This window comes from Brachyistius frenatus, unplaced genomic scaffold (genome assembly GCF_029030835.1).
Source record: "Brachyistius frenatus isolate BFR_SWC_R1_liver_20210118 unplaced genomic scaffold, ASM2903083v1 Contig_620, whole genome shotgun sequence".
NCBI lineage: Eukaryota > Metazoa > Chordata > Actinopteri > Embiotocidae > Brachyistius > Brachyistius frenatus.
In genome coordinates, this window is record NW_027211219.1 from 2501 (window position 1) to 23019 (window position 20519).

Sequence of the window (20519 nt, forward strand, 5' to 3'; positions counted from 1 at the left end):
TGAAGCAGAACTCAGTGTTGACAGTCTGACTCTCAGGGACGAATTCATGGTGCAGTCTTCGGTCTTTGACAGTGAAGCTCCGCCCCTCTCACCCAAACTGGAAAGCAGAGAAACAGATTGTATTGTTGTTGTTTATCTCCCACCTGGTCCTTATTCAGAGTTTCTAACTGAATTCTGGCTTTTGATCAGATTTAGTGCTGAGTTCAGATAAAGTGATGATAGTGGGAGACTTTAACATTCATGTTGACGTGGACAACAACAGCCTCAGTTCTACTTTCAGCTCATTATTAGATTCTATTGGCTTTTATCAGGATGTAAATAAACCCCGTCACCGTGGTAACCACACCCTCCATCTGGTTCTGTCGTATGGGATGGAAACTGAAAATGTAATAGTATTTCCTCCAAACCCTGTTTTGTCGGACCACTTCTTATTAACATCTGAAGTTACAATAATGGACGACACAGCATGTGGGAATAAATCCCACTACAGTAGATGTCTGTCAGATGATGTCGTGGCCAAGTTTAAGGAAGCAGTTACATGTTTATCCTCTTCGATGCCGTGTGTTAAAGCAGTGGAAGACATCTACATTGATCTTAGTCCCACACAAGTGGATCATCTGGTAGAAAACACTGCAGTATCTCTGCTACAACTCTAGATGATGTCGCCCCTCTGAAGAAGAGAGTCATGAACCAGAGGAAGTTGTCTCCATGGTACAACTCAGAACTACGCTCTGCTAGGCAGCGACTAGAAAGATGGAAAGGAAATGGAGTTCCACTAATTTAGAAGAATTTCACCTGCCTGGAAGGAGAGTCTAATATTATATAAGAAAGCTCTTGGTAAGGCCAGAACTTTATATTATTCATCATTAATAGAGGACAACAAGAACAACCCCAGGTTTCTTTTCATCACTGTAGCAGGCTGACAAAGAGTCCCAGTTCTGTTGAGTCCTCTATTCCTTCAGCTCTCAGCAGTAATGACTTCATTAACTTCTTTACTAATAAAATTCTTACTATCAGGGAGAGAATCGGGCCGACCCTTCCTGACACCATCACTGATGTGTTGCTAAGCAACAGCAGCCCTGAAAGCAACTGTAGGACCAGATGTAAACTTGGAACATTTCTCTCCTGTTGATCTCTCTGAGTTAACTAGAATTATTTCTTCATCTGGATCCTCTAGCTGTCTGTTAGATCTCATCCCAACTAAACTTGTTAAGGAAGTCTTCCCTTTAATTAATACTTCCATATTAGATCAGATCAACCTATCTATTGTAACCAGCTATGTACCGCAAGCTTTTAAAGTGGCTGTAATTAAACCTTTACTTAAAAAGACGACTCTTGATCAGCTGTTTTAGGAAACTACAGACCAATTTACAACCTGACGTTTATTTCTAAAATCCTTGAAAAAGTTGTTTCAAATCAACTTTGTGATCATTTACAAAGGAATGATCTGTTTGAAGATGTTCAGTCTTTAGAGTTCATCATAGCACAGAAACAGCTCTGGTGAAAGTTACTAACGACCTTTTATTAGCCTCAGATAATGGACTCGTCTCTGTACTTGTTCTTCTAGACCTCAGTGCTGCTTTTGATACGATTGATCATACGATCTTATTACAGAGATTAGAAGATGTTATGAGGATTAAAGGAACTGCATTAGACTGGTTCAAATCCTACTTATCAGATAGATTCCAGTTTGTCCATGTCAACAATGAGTCTTCCAGACAAACAAGAGTTAGTTATGGAGTTCCACAAGGCTCAGTGTTAGGCCCAATACGTTTTACTTTGTACATGCTTCCATTAGGAGATGTCATCAGGAAGTACTGCATCAACTTCCATTGTTATGCAGATGACACTCAGCTATATCTTTCTATAAAACCAGATGAAACTAATCAGTTAGTAAAACTTGAAGCCTGTCTAAAAGACATAAAGGCCTGGATGACCAAAAACTTCCTGCTTCTAAATTCAGACAAAACAGAAGTTCTTGTACTTGGTCCTAAACACCTCAGAAACTCTTTTTTTTAGCAGCTTTTAGGAGCTTTTAGGAGCTTTTATGAGCTTTTAGGAACTTTTAGGAGCTTTTATCTCCACGGTTCTCTAAGTTCAATAAATACATTTAAAAATAAAAAAATAAAAAACTACTGTGGTGACAAATTTAAAAAAGGAAGGGCAGCACGGTGGTGCAGTGGTTAGCACTGTCACCTCACAGCAAAAAAGGTTCCGGGTTCGAATCCGGTCCTGGGCCTTTCTGTGCAGAGTTTGCATGTTCTCCCTGTGCTTGCGTGGGTTCTCTCCGGGTTCTCCGGCTTCCTCCCATCATCCAAAAACATGCACCTCAGGTCAGGTTACCTGGCGCCGCGCTAGTGGCAGCCTGCTGCAGCATCTCCCCCCTGAGAGCCCCCCTGCTGTAGTGAAGACATTTCCCCTCGGGGATTAATAAAGTGTATAAAATTTAAAAAAAAATAAAAATTAAATTAAGACGATGACATCTAAAATATTTCTGATGTGCAGCATGATTATTATCACAGGAAGTGATTACACATTTATTACTTTATCAGGTAGGGTTTACATGTTTTTTTTAATTTGTTTGTCTCAACTTGCAACTTCCTGCAGTTTTAAGCAAAAAACTCACTTAAAACACAATTTTTGAGAAAATCTGCTGCAAAATCAAACATTTCTGATATAAACAATCACAAACAAACTGGAGGGGCTGATAAACATATTTATTGTTCTATGCAATTCTCCTATTTAAATAATAAAATGAAAAGTCTGCACTTCATTTAAATCATAACTATCTGACTGAATATTTAAGAACTTTTTTAATCACAGTGAAATAATGTTTTTGTTTTTTTAGTGCATACATTTCTATCCAGCTTTTAATAATTACACTAGAAAATGAGAAGGTAATTACAGGGCATTAATAACATGGTAAAAAGAAAATTGTGACAATGTTTAGACACCAAATTGTTTTGTGTTAAACATACAAGTGCAAAGGTTGTTGTCATAATGTTATTAATGCCAAATAAAGGAAAGTAAAAAAACATAAACACTTGGGCAACAAATCAGTAAAGAATAATAATATTAATCACAGATTTTAGCTTTAAAGTTCCTTTCATACTTTTTTTTTTTTAAAAAAATTAAATTTTTTTATTTTATACACTTTATTATATACTGTTCAGTTAATCACAACGAACACACGACACCTCGACCCCGCGGGCTGAAGGGAACAATCAGCTGATCACAACGAACAAACCAAAGAATCCCGTCAAACAGAGACGTGTCACATGACCAGCGGCAGGTTCCCACGCTGTCTCACATTTCCTCTCTGACAGGCTTTGGATTTTGATCTGAAGTTGGTCTCCATCACATCAAACTGCTCCTTTAAAACACACAGCGCAGTAACGTCATCATAATATGACGAATCAATCAACAACAATAAAATACAACTGGTGGATATCGGACTGATTTCCCAGATCAAAGGAGATATGAACATCCTACAGGTCAGTCTGTCAGCCTTTCACACCTCTCAGGTTTCATCCACAGTCCTCAAGGTTTCAATCTCAGATCCCACTTTAACAAAGACCCTGAATGCCTCAGATGAAGCGTCCCTTCGGTCTCTGGGAGGGGCGGCGCTGACCGTCTGACCTAAGAGCTCCACGTCAAACCAACTTCTATGGAAACATGGTCAAAACTAAATGTAATTAATTTCAAAAATGTATTGTAAACCATGTTTCTAAAAAAGTAGTGACGCTGTGTAAAATGTAAATAAAAACAGAAGGTGATGATTTATAAATCATGTAAACTCATATTTAATTTCAAACAGACCAAAGACAACATATCAGATGTTGAAACAGAAATGTTATTCTCATTGTGAATCTGATGTCAGCAACACGTCTCTATAAGTTGTTCCAGGATCATGTTCACCACTGAGCTGCATCAACTCTTCTTTTAACAACACTCTGGAAACGTTGGGGAACTGAGGAGACCAGTTTCTGGAGTTTTGAAAGTGAAATGTGGTCCCATTCTTGCCTGATAGAGGATTTCAGCTTACAGCAATTTCCACAAGAGTTGTGTTTGTTTTTAATGCAGCGATGAACTGTGTTCACAGACGATGGTTTTCACAAGTGTTCCTGAGCCCATGCAGTGATTTCCACTCCAGAATAGTGTGTTTTTAATGCAGTGCTGCCTGAGGGCCCGAAGATCACCACCATCCAATATTGGTTTCCAGCCTTGTCCCTTGTGTTCAGAGATTTCTCCAGATTCTCTGAATCTTTTAATGATATTATGAACCGTAGACGATGAAATCCACTAATTCTTTGTAGTTTTACGTTGAGGAACATTATTCTTAGATTGTTGAACTATTTTCCAACACAGTCTTTCAGAGTGGTGAACCTCTCCCCATCTTCACTGCTGAGAGACTCTGTCTCTCTGAAATCATCTTTTATACCCAATCATGTTACTGATCTGTTGCCATGGTAACCTGGTTAGTTGTCAGATGTTCCACCAGGTGGTTTTTTATTATCTTTACTAAATTTTTCCAGTCTTTTGTTGTTTTTGTTGCTGCCATCAAATTCAAAATGAGAACATACTTTTCATAAAACAAAATCATTTCTCCAGTTTAACGTTTAAAATGTTTGAACCGATTTTTGGAAACAGGGTTGTATTCAGTGAGTTATCTGTGGGTGACCAGTATCGAACACGTTCTTTAATTACTGAATTAATCATCTCGTCCAGCAGTGTAATCTCAAAACCAAAACTGTCGTAGATATTTGAATCATTGACTTCACGTGGAGAGCTCTCTGTTCATCAGCAGACCTGAACGAACAGAACCACGACATCATCACCTCCGTCCTGTTTCAGCATCGTTTCTAAACAGACTCATCAAGTTGTTGAATGTTTCTGACCCATTTTACTTCACTTACAAATCTCCTGACACGTTAAAAAGATGTGAAAATCACCCAGAAACGTCTTCATAAGATCATAAGAGCAGATTACTGCATACAGATGAAAGCTAAGAGAGGAGGACAGAAACAAACAAGCAGGATCAGCTGATCTGGATTCAGTTGAAAGTTGAACTTTAAATCTAACGTCATAACAGAACAGACGTGTTAACAAGCAGATCCAACGGACGGCTGCTGTTTCAGGTTTTCTAATGAAACATGAATGATGTGGAAAAGTATCAAATCATTTGTGAGTAAAAAACAACAAAAACAATTTACAACTATTAATACAAATAATTTCATAATCTATACACGTAATAAGAAATGATATATAATGTGTCGTGGGGTCAAATGTTAGAGATCACCTGAGAAGATTCTTCACTTATGACAGGGTTTTAAATTTAATACAGCATAAAATCAGATTAACAATTTGACTAAAAACTCAGTCTGTTTCTAAAAGAGTTTGTAGCTTCAGGTCTGTAAAATGGTTCTGATCCAGAAGTGTCTTCAGCTGCAATACCAGCGAGTGCCACTAGAGGTCGGCTCCAAAAAGCCTCCGGCTCCATAGACTCCCATTCAACTTCTCTCATCAAATCCAAAGTGAATAAAATGTGTCCATCAGTTATCTCGGTGTTGTTAGCTAAAGTCACTCCTTCTTCTTAGTTTTCTGGAGGTCCATCTGAAAATAATCCCTCATTCATTAGAAAAGAAGATTCAAGAAGACCTGGTTTTGGGGGCGTGTCTGTTTGATTGACAGGCCGGTGGTGCAGTCAGGTTACAGCTATCGGTGGGCGGGACGTAGTATCGTCAGGTTTCCGATCAGATCGGTCAGATCCACCGCTGGCTCCTCCCCCAGCTCGTCCAAATATGGTCACTTCCTGCTCCAAACCGCTCCGAACTAGCAAGATGGTGACGGACAGAATCTGAACTGGAGGATTCATAACGTTCACAAACCAACGATGACATCACTGATGGATGATGACATCACTGATGGTTGACGTTTGGTAAAAATAAGTAAATGTGTGTTGTGTTGTTGTGTGTTGTTGTGTGATGTGTGTGTGTTTTTTGTTGTGTGCTGTGTTGTTGTTTTGTGTTTTTTTTGTTGTGTTGTGTTTTTGTGTGTTGTTGTGTGTTGTTTTGTGTTTTTTTGTTGTATTGTGTGTTGTTTTGTGGGTTTTTTTGTTGTGTTGTGTTTTTGTGTGTTGTTGTGTATTGTGTGTTGTTTTGTGTTTTTTTTGTGTGTTGTGTTGTTGTTGTGTTGTTGCGTGTTGTGTTGTGTGTTGTTGCGTGTTGTGTTATTGTTGTTGTGTTGTTGTGTGTTGTGTTGTGTTGGTTCAGCTGTGATCAGCTCTTTGACTGCAGAGTTGTAATTGAGTCCAGGCAGCAACAACAGTACTTCACTCTGAAAAGAAACTTCCGCTGCTCTGGAATGTACCTGCACGTCATCACACACACACACACACACACACACACACACACACACACACACACACACACACACACACACACACACACACACACACACACACACACACACACACACACACACTCATACACACTCACACACACACACACACACACACAGATTTACTTTCTCTCTCTCTGCTCTACTACTCTGTCAGGTTTATTTATACAGAGGAGGAATGGCCGAGATCAGAGGAGAGGGCACATGGGGGATATATGTGTGTGTGTGTGTGTGTGTGTGTGTGTGTGTGTGTGTGTGTGTGTGTGTGTGTGTGTGTGTGTGTGTGTGTGTGTGTGTGTGTGTGTGTGTGTGTGTGTGTGTGTGTGTGTGTGTGTGTGTGTGTGTGTGTGTGTGTGTGATCAGGAGTCTGACCGACTGACCTACAGTCTAATTATGTATCATTATCAGGAGACACAAACTGATCTAAATTACTGCAACAGCTCCCATAGATGGATTACACAGAGCAGACCGACACACACACACACACACGCACACACACACACACGCACACACACACACACACACACACACACACACACACACACACACACACACACACACACACACACACACACACACGCACGCACGCACGCACACACACACACACACACACACACACACACACACACACACACACACACACACACGCACGCACACACACACACACGCACATACACAACGCAGCCCCCCCATTCAACACTTAAACAAACATAAATCCTACCCCCCCCCCCCCCCCCCCCCTCACCTCCAGTCTACAGCTTTCTTGGTGTAAATGTGCACTTTTAGTTTTTTGCTACGAACACGAGTCAAACTGATAATTCAGCCACAAACTGCACACAAGAAAACAACTTATTAATAATAATAATAATAATAATTCTTCCAATTTGGATTTTTGGTGTCATATTAATCCAATTTCTGTTGTTTATTTCCTGCCTTACATTGTGGACTCTGGTGTCCTGAGTGTCCCCAGCGGAGACGCGACAGGAGGTCCCGGAGACACACCACCTTCAGGGGAAATGAACCGTTTCAGCCTGAAGTCAAACTGCTGCTTCAAAAACAAGGTTTTCACTGAAGTTAATCAAAAATTAATACGTAAATATCTTGAATCCTGCATTATATAATTCCCTCCAGAAATGTCTGAAGCAGCTCGACTCCTCTACGCCTCCTTTTTAAACAACTTCAGCATCTCTCAGCAGGTTGTTTGTGTCTGGAGACAGAGACATAGCTCGAAGGACACAAACAGAGGTGTCTCTGAGCTGGATGTGTTGGTCATTGGTCCTCCAGACTGAGCAGGTGAGTGGTTGAAGCAGCAGGGGAGTGATGGCTGCCTCCGTCTGGGTCCTCCGGCTGGATCTGCTGCTGCACGGCCAACACGGCCTCATGTTGTTGTTGACGTGCTCCGAGCCTGAAGGAGACGGGACGCCCTCCAGCCTGATGTCCTTCTCTTACTGGAAGACCTTGAAGGAGCTGTCAGGGGTTTTGGAAAAGATCTTTAAAGATCCCTGAAAGGTCCTGAGGGTCACTGAGACCACCAGCAGGAGTCCCCCAGCGACTCACCACATTTCTCATTCTAATTCAATTCAGTCAAAAATCTAATATTTAGTTTATATACAATATATATTTGTAACTCTTAAAGAGGCTTCATTTATTGTATTTCACACATTATGACGGTATGAAACAACAACAGTTATCATTTCATTTCTTGGAAGTATCAACTGCAAACGTTTTATTTCATGTCCTTTAATATTTGGGTAAATATGTGTGATCTTATGAAGAGCTCTTAGTCTAAATTATGTTGAGTCAGCTGATGAGCATGAACATAATAATAAAGGACGGTTCTTTCATACGGTAGCCCGGGACAAAACAAAACCAACACGTGGTTCGCTGCTCCGGAGAGCCAGCGGACTCTGCGTCGTGCGGAAGCCGCGTGAGGCGGTCAGGAGGTCGGTCACGGTGTCCGCTCGGAGCCGGGCCCTCACGGTGCACCGGCCGCCCGTTGACACCGAGTTCTGATCAACCTGAAGATAAGCCGGGATGACACGGATGGACCAACCCCTCGAAATACTACGTAACAGAGGTTCATTAGACTCGATATTTAAACGTGTTAAAGATGAAATCACATGACACATCAATAGTTTAACTTTGTGCTGTCAGACTTTTTCTTTCATCACATTTGCGGCTTCACAGCAATTTGTTTGGGAAACGGATCTTTTTCACTGCAGAAGAATTAGGTATGTAATTACATTTTATATATATATATATATGTGTGTATTTTTTAAAGCAATATATACATATGTATATATTGGGTGAATTCAGGTAAAATGGGAGCCTCATAGGTTTAAAAAAAAATACATAACATAAATAAATAGAAAAATAGAAAATATATATATATAAATAAATAAATATAAAAATAGAATATATATATATTCTATTTTTATATAATTTATAAACGTGAAATGAAAACTTTTGTTGTGTCATACCGTCATAATGTGTGAAATACAATAAATATAAAAATAGAATATATATATATTCTATTTTTATATTTATTTATATATATATATATATATATATATATATGCTATGAACAATTCACTACTACGTAAATATAAAAAACGTCACAGATTTTCTTAAAATAGGATAATTGAATATCGCCTGTAACATTTGATGTTTCTGATTGATTATTGTCAAATACCGTTTGAAATGTATTATTTCTTTATTATTGTACTGAAATACATACATTGATTTAAGTCCAGAGAACCGAGTGCAGGCTTGTGTCCGGTCCATTGGTTCCGTCATCAAACCGTCCGGATCAACATCACACTGAACGTTTCACATTTGAAATCATCCGCGTGCTTTCAGTCAACTATAATCTGCTTCCAATGAATATGGTAAACATCAACGTAAATAGCAGTTTATAAACTCGTGATTTATTCCCAAACACCAGCTGTGTGTTCTGGCCTCTCCACGTTTTTAAAATACAATAGAATATAATTTAATATAAGAAGTGCAGCGCAGCTTTTCAGAGAGCAGAAACTAAATTCGGTCAAAACATTTCAAAATAAAAGTGAATATTGAAATGTGTGGACTGACGTCAGTGTGGAACATCCTCCTGTCTGTGAACTCAACAGGATCATCTCACTTCATTCTTGACCTGCTCATTGTTGCCTGTTCGTGAACGACAGCAGGTCTCCTGAGCGGCCCGTTGACATTAAAGAGGAATAAACAGAGCCTGCAGACCGGGCCGGGGTGGGGGTGGGGGCGGGGGCGGAGGCCGTGATTGGCTGATGGAGGCTGTGACGTCAGTTTCTCCTCCCCGGTAGTAAAGATGACGTAGTAAATCCAACTCTCTCCCTGTGTGTCTCCAGCAGCTCAGTCCTGACCCAGTCCCTGCTCACACCGGTCCTGCCTTGCCAAACGGCTCCGAGGATGACGGTTGGCCGCTGAGTCCCGGAGGACGAGATGACGTACGGAGACACGGAGGAACCCTCCCGGTGAGTTTCACCAGAAGAAGAGGAGGAATAACGGCTGAGAAGAAGATGTGGGTGGAGGAGGAGTTGTCTGGACACAACTGAGCGGCCTTCAGGACCACGAACGGCACGTCTCGGCCCGGTCCCGGTGCAGCTCTCCGTTGGGCTCACACGGAACAGCTACCGACCCGTACGGGCGGCGGCCCCGGTTCTCTCCGGGACACTTTTCAGGATGCAAACTTCAGCTCTGAACATCCGTTAAACAGCGAAGGAGAGTTCACCGCTGCAGCATCCGACCGGGAGCGGAGGGAGTGTGTGTGTGTGTGTGTGTGTGTGTGTGTGTGTGTGTGTGTGTGTGTGTGTGTGTGTGTGTGTGTGTGTGTGTGTGTGTGTGTGTGTGTGTGTGTCACGATGAGTCTGGTCTCGGGCTTCCCTCACCACCCGGTCATGCACCACCACGACACCCACCACTACTCCTTGCATGCGGCGGCGGCGGCCGGGCGGTGTCACGAGGACACCGGGGCTCCTCCGTACTTCACGAGCTGGCTGATCAGCCACGCGGATGTGTCTCCCACCGAGTACAGCCTCGCGCCCGGGTACAGCCCAGAGTACCATGGCAACAGCGGCGGCGGGTCCACCGGAGGCCTGGACCCCCACCACCACCACCACCACCACTACGGACCCGGAGCCCTGGTCCCGGGGCCCGGCGCCATCTCGGTGAACGGAACCGCGGTCGGGATGCACCACCACCACGCGCACCCTCGGCCCGTGAAGCGGAGACCGACGGCCAACCGGAAGGAGCGGCGGCGGACCCAGAGCATCAACTCGGCCTTCGCGGAGCTCCGGGAGTGTATCCCCAACGTACCGGCCGACACCAAGCTGTCCAAGATCAAGACGCTGCGGCTGGCGACCAGCTACATCTCCTACCTGATGGACATCCTGGACAAGGACGGACAGCACGGGGACACGCAGGCCTTCAAGGCCGAGCTCAAGAAGACGGAGGCTCGCGAGGAGCGGCGGAAGAGAGAGGCGGTAAGGCAGCTAACGGTCCGGTCCCGGTGTTTGCTTAATAGGAGGAGAGTTGGCTGGACACCGGTTCTGACCCGGTCGGGTCTGAGGTCCGGTGGGTCAGAGGCAGCTTCACCTGACCTGGGAAACAGTTGGTTCGGTCCAACTATAAACTCATCTGAAAGTACCGCCGCCAGCCCGTTTCTATTATTATTATTATTATTATTATCATTATTATCATTATTATTATCATGATTATTTTCATTATTATCATTATTATTATTATTATTATTATTATTATTATTATTATTATTATCATTATTATCATTATTATTATTATCATGATTATTTTTATTATTATCATTATTATTATTATTATCATTATTATTATTATCATTATTATTATTATTATTATCGTTATTATTATCATTATTATTGTCATTATTATTATCATTATTATTATCATTATTATTATTATCATGATTATTATTATTATTATCATTATTATTATCATTATTATCATTATTATTATTATTATTATTATTATTATTATTATTATCATTATTATCATTATTATTATTATTATCATGATTATTATGATTATTATCATTATTATCATTATTATTGTTATTATTATTCTAGCTGATACATCTTATTTTTCTGGGGCGAGTCCTGTCTTAAATGAGTTGTGAGGACTTTAACTGAGCTGGTTGTGGACCTTCAGTTTGTGTGATGAAGTCTGAAACACGGAACCGATGAACTTTCTGTTTTACACAATGAAATCAAACGGACTCCAAATCCACTAAAACTAATAAAAACCAGAACCAGAAGTCTCGTGATGTGAAATGAGCTCGAGGAAAAGCACAACGCAAAGTCTGCAATTTAAAAACAACTAAAACAAAACGTGTTCAGGTCTTAAAATCCACGAGCCTCTACTTTATTTTATTCTCATTCTAATTCTGAGTTTTACTTTTTTTTTCTACAACATGTGACCCGTAAAATGACCAAAAACTAATAAACACATTAAAAGCCTAATAGAGTAAAAGGCTGCTTTGAATAAAACACAAGAATAATTCTATAATTACCGTATTTAAAACTCGGATCAGCGCGCGGAGTTTTAAATTGAATACATAATTTAATTTAAATTGAAGCAGCAGTTTGAATGCTGTAATTTCTGAAGTTGTGTGATTGGCTGCAGCCTCTTAGTTATTGACGGAAGTTAGATGTGAAATAGTTTTGTGATATTAAAGACAACACGGGGTGAGTGAAGGAACCGGGAACCTGTCGGGACATGGCTGCAGGTTTCTATGTGATCATAATCATAATCATAATAAACCAATAATGATAATAATAATAATAGTAATGATTATAATAATGATAATAATAATAATAACAATGATGATATAATAATAACAGTAATAATAATAATAACAGTAATAATAATAATAATAACAGTAATAATAACAATACTAATAATGTGAGCAGACTGAGTGTGGAGGGAAATCTCGGAGCCTCATTGACTCTCAGAGGAATTTCAAAGCAGCTGGAGAGAGTGAAGAGTGTAACGTGTTCCCCAGAAGTTACTGCAGCACGTTTCCTGTTCACATACGGTGAAACAAAGAGGCTGCAGGCGGAGCGCGGAGATGATGAGGCCGGGCAGGAGTCCTCAGGCAGCGGGCAGGAGTCCTCAGGCAGCGGGCAGGAGTCCTCAGGCAGCGGGCAGGAGTCCTCAGGCAGCGGGCAGGAGCCCTCAGGCAGCGGGCAGGAGCCCTCAGGCAGCGGGCAGGAGTCCTCAGGCAGCGGGCAGGAGCCCTCAGGCAGCGGGCAGGAGCCCTCAGGCAGCGGGCAGGAGCCCTCAGGTAGCGGGCAGGAGTCCTCAGGCAGCGGGCAGGAGCCCTCAGGCAGCGGGCAGGAGTCCTCAGGCAGCGGGCAGGAGTCCTCAGGTAGCGGGCAGGAGTCCTCAGGTAGCGGGCAGGAGTCCTCAGGCAGCGGGCAGGAGTCCTCAGGTAGCGGGTAGCCAGCCGGCCCGAGTCGCTCTTATTCTAGCCCGTTTCATGGTTCCATCCTGTCGTAGTTCTGGTCTCGGCGGCGGCCCGCCGGCGGCCCGCCGATGGCGACAGCTTCATTCAGATTTCAACCCGCTGCAGCGGCTGATCACATCGATGTTTGGTGCCGCTGACAGATCGCAGCTATTATATTTATATGTGAGCTACATGTTCACAGGTCAAAGGTCATTCTGGGCTTTGATTTATGCCTGCATGCAAAACACAAGGAAGCAGCACGATGCTACTGATTCACCACAAACAACAGAACCATCAGCACCAGGTCCGACTGGACCCGCTGTGGTGGAGCAACGACGTGTGGACGCAGGCGGGCCAGAAGAGTTATGATTTCCTGCCTGTTGTCTGAAGGAAGGACGAAGTTTAACTGAAGCCAGAAACCTTCCTCACATCTCCAACTTCTCCAACTGCAGTCACTAATTGGAGCATGTAGTCGGGTTCATAACTCATGTCCTCCGTCAGGGAGCTCAGACTGGACAGAACATGATTCATATAGGAGCCAACAAACAAACAAACAAACAAACACAAACATCCAGCCTGTTGTTCAGGTGAGTGAAATAATAAAGCTCATAATCACTTAATGCTGGTGGTCTGCTGGTGAATGAATGAGCTCCTGAACCCTGCAGTCCAGTTAGAGTCTACTTAAAGAGGATGGAGCTCTAAGCTGAAAATAATGCTGCGGGAGGAGAGGGTGGAGGAGGAGGGGGGGGGGGTAAACTCCCGGTGACTTCAGAGTTTTTATATTACACAAGAGAATTAAGAAATCGATTTTTGTGGTTTGGTGTGATTCATTTGATCAGAGTTGACCTCCTGGATTTTTTTTTTTCTGATTTCATCAGTTTTACTTTGAATCCGTGATTTTATTATAAATAGATTATAAATATATAATATAAATATTAGATCATACATAGATTCATGACTCTCATTTCATCTTTGCATGATTTTTTTTTTTTTATCAGAACCACAGATGATGTGAAGTGAATGTGAAGATGATGTGAAGTGAATGTGAAGATGATGTGAAGTGAATGTGAGGATGATGTGAAGTGAATGTGAAGATGATGTGAACTGAATGTGAAGATGATGTGAACTGAATGTGAAGATGATGTGAAGTGAATGTGAAGATGATGTGAACTGAATGTGAAGATGATGTGAACTGAATGTGAAGATGATGTGAAGTGAATGTGAGGATGATGTGAACTGAATGTGAAGATGATGTGAAGTGAATGTGAAGATGATGTGAAGTGAATGTGAGGATGATGTGAACTGAATGTGAAGATGATGTGAAGTGAATGTGAGGATGATGTGAAGTGAATGTGAGGATGATGTGAAGTGAATGTGAACATGATGTGAACTGAATGTGAGGATGATGTGAAGTGAATGTGAAGATGATGTGAACTGAATGTGAAGATGATGTGAACTGAATGTGAAGATGATGTGAAGTGAATGTGAGGATGATGTGAAGTGAATGTGAGGATGATGTGAAGTGAATGTGAGGATGATGTGAAGTGAATGTGAAGTGAATGTGAAGATGATGTGAAGATGATGTGAAGTGAATGTGAAGATGATGTAATGTGAATTTGAAGATGATGTGAAGATGATGTGAAGATGATGTGAAGTGAATGTGAAGATGAAGTGATGTGAATGTGAAGATGATGTGAAGATGATGTGAAGTGAATGTGAAGATGATGTGAACTGAATGTGAGGATGATGTGATGTGAATGTGAAGATGATGTGAACTGAATGTGAAGATGATGTGAAGTGAATGTGAGGATGATGTGAAGTGAATGTGAGGATGATGTGAAGTGAATGTGAAGATGATGTGAAGTGAATGTGAAGATGATGTGATGTGATGTGAATGTGAAGATGATGTGAAGATGATGTGAAGTGAATGTGAAGATGATGTGAAGTGAATGTGCAGATGATGTGATGTGAATGTGCAGACTGACAGACTTTAAACCTTAATTTAAGCCTTTATATAGGTGATAATCTGAAGTAGTGCAGATCCATCATAGATTCTATATTATAATTATTATTACTAGTATTTTATAATTGTAAAATGCTCATATGAATATGAAGAGTTGTGAGTGCTTGTTGTTTGTTGGTTTTCTTTGTTTTTGTTGACAGAGTGAATCTCTGAGCTCCACATTATATCCAGCTCGGTTCTGTTCTCACTGGACCCAATAAGAACATCTCTGTTCTGAAGGCTCATGAAATATGAAACCACAGAAAATCACACATGAAAAACACAAACAGTTGTAGCTTTGAAATGAAGCAGCTGAGAGGAGAAACGCGGTTTGTGTTTTATGACGTGACGTCTCGTGTGCTGCTTCGAGCCTCGCGCTCACCGAGCTGAACCGGAAGGCACGAAGTCAATGACCAGTTGGATTTCAGGAGTAAAATGTGAGTCCGGACTGGTTCGAGTCTTCGGGCCGGTTCGAGTCCTTCCAGGATTTAGACGGAGCCGGTGTTCGCTGACATTCACTCCAAAACGAATTCAATGCACATCGTATTTATTAATTTACAACACGCTGCGTTATTATTATTATTATTGTTATTATTATTGTTATTATTGTATTAGAAAAGAACCCGGACGGACAGTTGGAGGAATAATAATCCTTTAAACTGGGTCAATATAAAACACTTTAACTTCAAAATCTATTTGATTCTAAAAACGTTTAATTCTTATTATTTACAACCAACTGAGCAAATTAATATTGCTCTCTATATTTGTTAATATTTTCAGAGGCCGTTGTGATGGAAACCGCACACGGTAAACATGAAGACTCAGAAATACACAACAATGATAAACAAACAAACATGAATCATACAGAAGTGTGGAGGTCGTTTCATGGTTATGAACATGAATATATTGGAGATGTTCTGAACGTTCTAACAGATGATCTGTCTGCAGGTGGAGGTCCCGAAGACCTCTTCTTCATCGTCGTCTTCATCGTCGTCCTCCTCGTCAGCGGCCGACAAGAAGAGTAAAGGCCGGACCGGGTGGCCGCAGCACGTCTGGGCTCTGGAACTCAAGCAGTAGCGGCCCGGTCCGGTCCGGTCTGCCCGGTCCGGTCCGGTCCGGTCCGGTCTGCCCGGTCCGTCCCTCCTCGGACCTCCGGAGATCACGTGGACGCTGTTTCACACGGTGACAGAACAGAACTCCTTCAGTCGACCCGGTTCCACCTCCACCTTCCCACCGGACCGCCGTCTGTCCGCGCTGGTTTACAGAAGTCCCGTTTAATCCGAGCCCGGTAGTGATCATAATCATCATCCAGAATGTTTGATGTCCACTTTAAATCTTCACCTTTGTGTGCAGCTGGGTGGTGAAAAAGAATTCAGTAAATGGACCGGGTCCTCTCCGGGTCACCGGAACCGGGTCTGACGGAGGTGCTGCCCGGTGGACAGACTGATGCCGCCGGACAGAGCAGCTCCACACCGGCCGTGTCTGTGTGGACACCGAGCAGGAGGACCGGCGGAACCGTTTCCTCTCTCTCCACACACACACACACACACACACACACACACACACACACACACACACACACACACACACACACACACACGCGCGCGCGCGCTCCGCCGCTCGGGGTGTCTGCTTTATTTAACGGAATAATATTTATGTGCAATGTGTCCGTCCGGAGGATCCAAACAACCGCTCTGACGTCACGGAGTATCTTTGATTACAGGTGTATGCGAAGAACCCCCCCCGCTCACCCCCCCTCCATCTGTCCCTCGCTCTCTCTCTCTCTCTCTCTCTCTCTCTCTCCCCCGCAGTTGTGAGTTGTAAATGTAGTGACGTCACGACGATGACGAAGTGTCCAGGTTGTGGTGTGAAAATGTGGTGGGAGTCTAAATAGTGCTTCACGTGGGATGTAAACAAAGTGTCATGATTTAAATAAACCACCAGCCGCTGCCATGGCAACCGGTGCAAACTGGACTGATTTCTGACTCTTGCTGAGGTTTAATTCACACGTGAACACAATCCGCCGTGAACCCGGTGTTATAAATAATAACCTATAAAAAATGAAGAACATTTCACATTCATTGAAAATATATATTTTTTAAAGAATTTTAGATCAAAGCTTTCATCAAAATGACGTCAGATTTACAGATAAATGAGAAGTCAATGATTTCTATTTCATTTTTATAATAAAATAACATCTAGCCTTTTTTCATTTGCCTCCTGAATATTTTAATATTTATCCTTATTAAAGGACGTTTTCTAGTTGTTTTTATATTTGTAACAATTTTTGTTGCATTGTAGTTTAAATTAAATTCATAATTCAAATTCCATAGTTATACATTTATTTGTAAACAATGACAACTGTTGTTGTTTACATGTCAGAGATTTTGGCCCTTTAAGGAGCGCAGTGAGACGTTTGTGTTTCAAACAGTAGAAGTCAAACATGGCTTCTAACGAGAGGAGGAACATTTATCTTCCAACGACCAGAGAACACTGATGATGCTCAACATGGTTCTTCAGCCGCTTCAAGAGCTCCTGAGTCTCCGTCACTACAAAACCACATGAAGTGATAATTATACACAACCAGCCCATAATAACTCCAAACAGTTCACGTGAAGTTATCAGTCAGAGGTTTGTCTGTTCAGCTCAGAAGGTGTCTTTTATCAAACTGCTTTATTTTCCTGAAGGATATAAAGTATTTAGTATTTATTAATACATCTAAAAACTATATTCTTTAAAGAACAACAAATCTGCTTGTTTGGTGGATAAAATGATTCAAGAATGTCCCTAAATTTAACATATTTAAATATCTTAGGAATAAAAACATTTTACAACCATAGAAAATAAAAGACACCAGAGAATATGTTTTCTTTAAATCCCAAACACTTCAGATGTTCGAGTTGACCGTTTATAATATAATATAATATAAGATAAGATAAGATAAGATAAGATAAGATAAGATAAGATAAGATAAGATAAGATAAGATAAGATAAGATAAGATAAGATAAGATAATAATGATGTTATTCTCAGCAGGTTGAAGATGGTTTCTGCTCTGTCGCTGGTCTGAACAGGAAACATGTTGTTGTGTACTTCTGTGATTTATGACACCAAATATTCTTAAATCTTAAATCAGCAGCAGGAGTCTGAATGTCGGTGAATGTTCGTCATATCAACCGAGAAAACGGAGGAATTTACAGAAACAATATTCAGTGAGATGAAAACTAAAGAGGCCGCAGACCCGCAGCTGGTTTGTTCCTTCAGGGCTGCCGTAGAAACACGGCGAATCCACGACTCGTTTCAACCTCAGGAAAACTGTTTCAAGGATTAAACCTCATTATTAATATCACATAACGTTTTCCTCCATCACACACCGGTCCACGGACCACCGGTCCACCGGACCACGGCTCCACCGGTCCACGGCTCCACGGACCACCGGTCCACCGGTCCACGGGTCCACGGGTCCCAGCTCACGTTTTAATTAACATGAAGAGTTCAAACTGCTGAATATAATACAATCAACAGAAACATTGGTTTACGTGTTGAGTATTTTACAGTTTTCATTTGTAAAGTCAACAACGTCTTTAACACGTTTCATCCAAATATCACAATAATGAGTCAACACGGTCACGTGCTGACATCAAGTCACGTGACACAGCCATCCAACGACGCCTGCTGATGTCCGAATGAAGCAGCAGAACCACCTGGACTCCTTCACGTCGCTCTCCTGTGACCCGGACCGGACCGGACCGGACCGGACCGGGTCCGCTGCACCTGCTGAGACCGCCGACGGGCTGCGCCGCGGCTCCGCAGCCGTCCCATCATGCTCCTGTGGGCGGGCCGCGGTGCGCCGGTCGACCCGCTGCGTCCTCAAACATGTTAAATGTGATGTGGAGACTCGCAGTTTGTCCAAACGAGGTTTGAGTTGTCTGCCACACGGATGATGAGCAGACCATCAAGGGGTCTTCTCCTTCTCAGGCTGGAGGCTCATTCATGCTGAGTTTGCTCTGGAATCATTTCTCAGGGAACTCAACTCAACTCAACTCAACTCAACTCAACTCAACTCAACTCAACTCAACTCAACTCAACTCAACTCTCCTCACCGAGTTATAACAGGCAGTTAAACATCTGGAGTCACGTGGTGGAGAAGAAGGTTTGATGATCCCAAACAAACCACGAGCTTCCTGGTGTTCAGGATATCAGATGGAGCTGTCAGTCACACCGTTGATGAGGTCTTATCTGGCCTGTTGATGATGATGATGATGTTGATGATGATGATGTTGATGATGGAGACGCAAAAAAAAAAAAGACAAAGAAAAAGAGCTCCAGAGGATTTTTATCATCTTCACAGATGAACTGAATCTGGAGGAGAAAGGAGGTCATTAGAGGGATGACCTCATGGTGACCCCACACACACACACACACACACACACACACACACACACACACACACACACACACACACACACACACACACACACACACACACACACACACACACACACACACACACACACACACACACACACACACACACACAGACACACACACACACACACACACCACGCAGACAGACACACACACACACACACACACACACACACACACACACACACACACACACACACACACACACACAGACACACACACACACACACACACACACACACACACACACACAGACACATACACACACACACAGACACACACACACACACACAGACACGGACACACACACACACACACACACACACACATACACACACACACACAGACACACACACACACACACAGACACGGACACACACACACACACACACACACACACACACACACACACTTGTCTCCTGTCTGTCTTCCTGCCGTCTCTAACTGCAGCAGACTGGTGAACATGATCGATGACTACGGCTGCAATAGAAGTTTTCCCTTCTATAGTACCAAAACATCTGGCAGCCATTACTTCATACACCCCCCTCCCTCCCTCCCACCCTTCCTCCTCCTCCTCCTCCTCCTTCCTCTCCACCACCCCACTGTTATGTGCTGTTGTGTTTCTCCTCCACCAGGGGGCCTCATTTCTGCCAAGTAATGAAATATACATCTGAAAAGATGCTGCTGTCACTAAAGAAAGCTCATAGCACACAGAGGTTTCCCCGAGAGGTCGGTCCAGTCGGTCGGTACTCGGTCCGGTCAGTCGGTGCTCGGTGTCGGTCAGTGCTCGGTGTCGGTCGGTGCCGGTCGGTCGGTGCTCGGTGTCGGTCGGTCCGGTCGGTTGGTGCCGGTCGGTCGGTGCTCGGTGTCAGTCGGTCCGGTCGGTCGGTTGGTGCCGGTCGGTCGGTGCTCGGTGTCAGTCGGTCCGGTCGGTCGGTGCTCGGTGTCAGTCGGTCCGGTCGGTCAGTCGGTGCCGGTCGGTCGGTGTCAGTCAGACTGGGATCAGTCTTCAGAAGAACATGTGATGGTGTTTGTGATGTGAAAAGCAGCAAGTCGAGGCTGCAACGGAAAGTGACGAAGAAGAAGCCGAGTAGGATGAGGAGGAGGAGAACCCCCACCTTCCCCACCCCCGACCTCCTGTTCACCCCATAGCCACTGTGTTGCTAGGAGACCATCCTCTTCACAGACAGATAGG

At 42.9% G+C, this 20519-nt stretch overlaps 1 protein-coding gene across 1 annotated transcript; it reads left to right on the forward strand.

Moving 5' to 3' along the window:
• The first annotated feature begins 10277 nt into the window (after nucleotides 1-10277).
• hand2 (heart and neural crest derivatives expressed 2) lies at nucleotides 10278-15997 on the forward strand. Its single transcript, XM_069688527.1, has 2 exons — nucleotides 10278-10898; nucleotides 15846-15997. The coding sequence occupies exons 1-2, from the start codon at nucleotides 10278-10280 to the stop codon at nucleotides 15972-15974; spliced, it is 750 nt and encodes a 249-aa protein (XP_069544628.1). The 3' UTR covers nucleotides 15975-15997.
• The last annotated feature ends 4522 nt before the right edge of the window (nucleotides 15998-20519 follow it).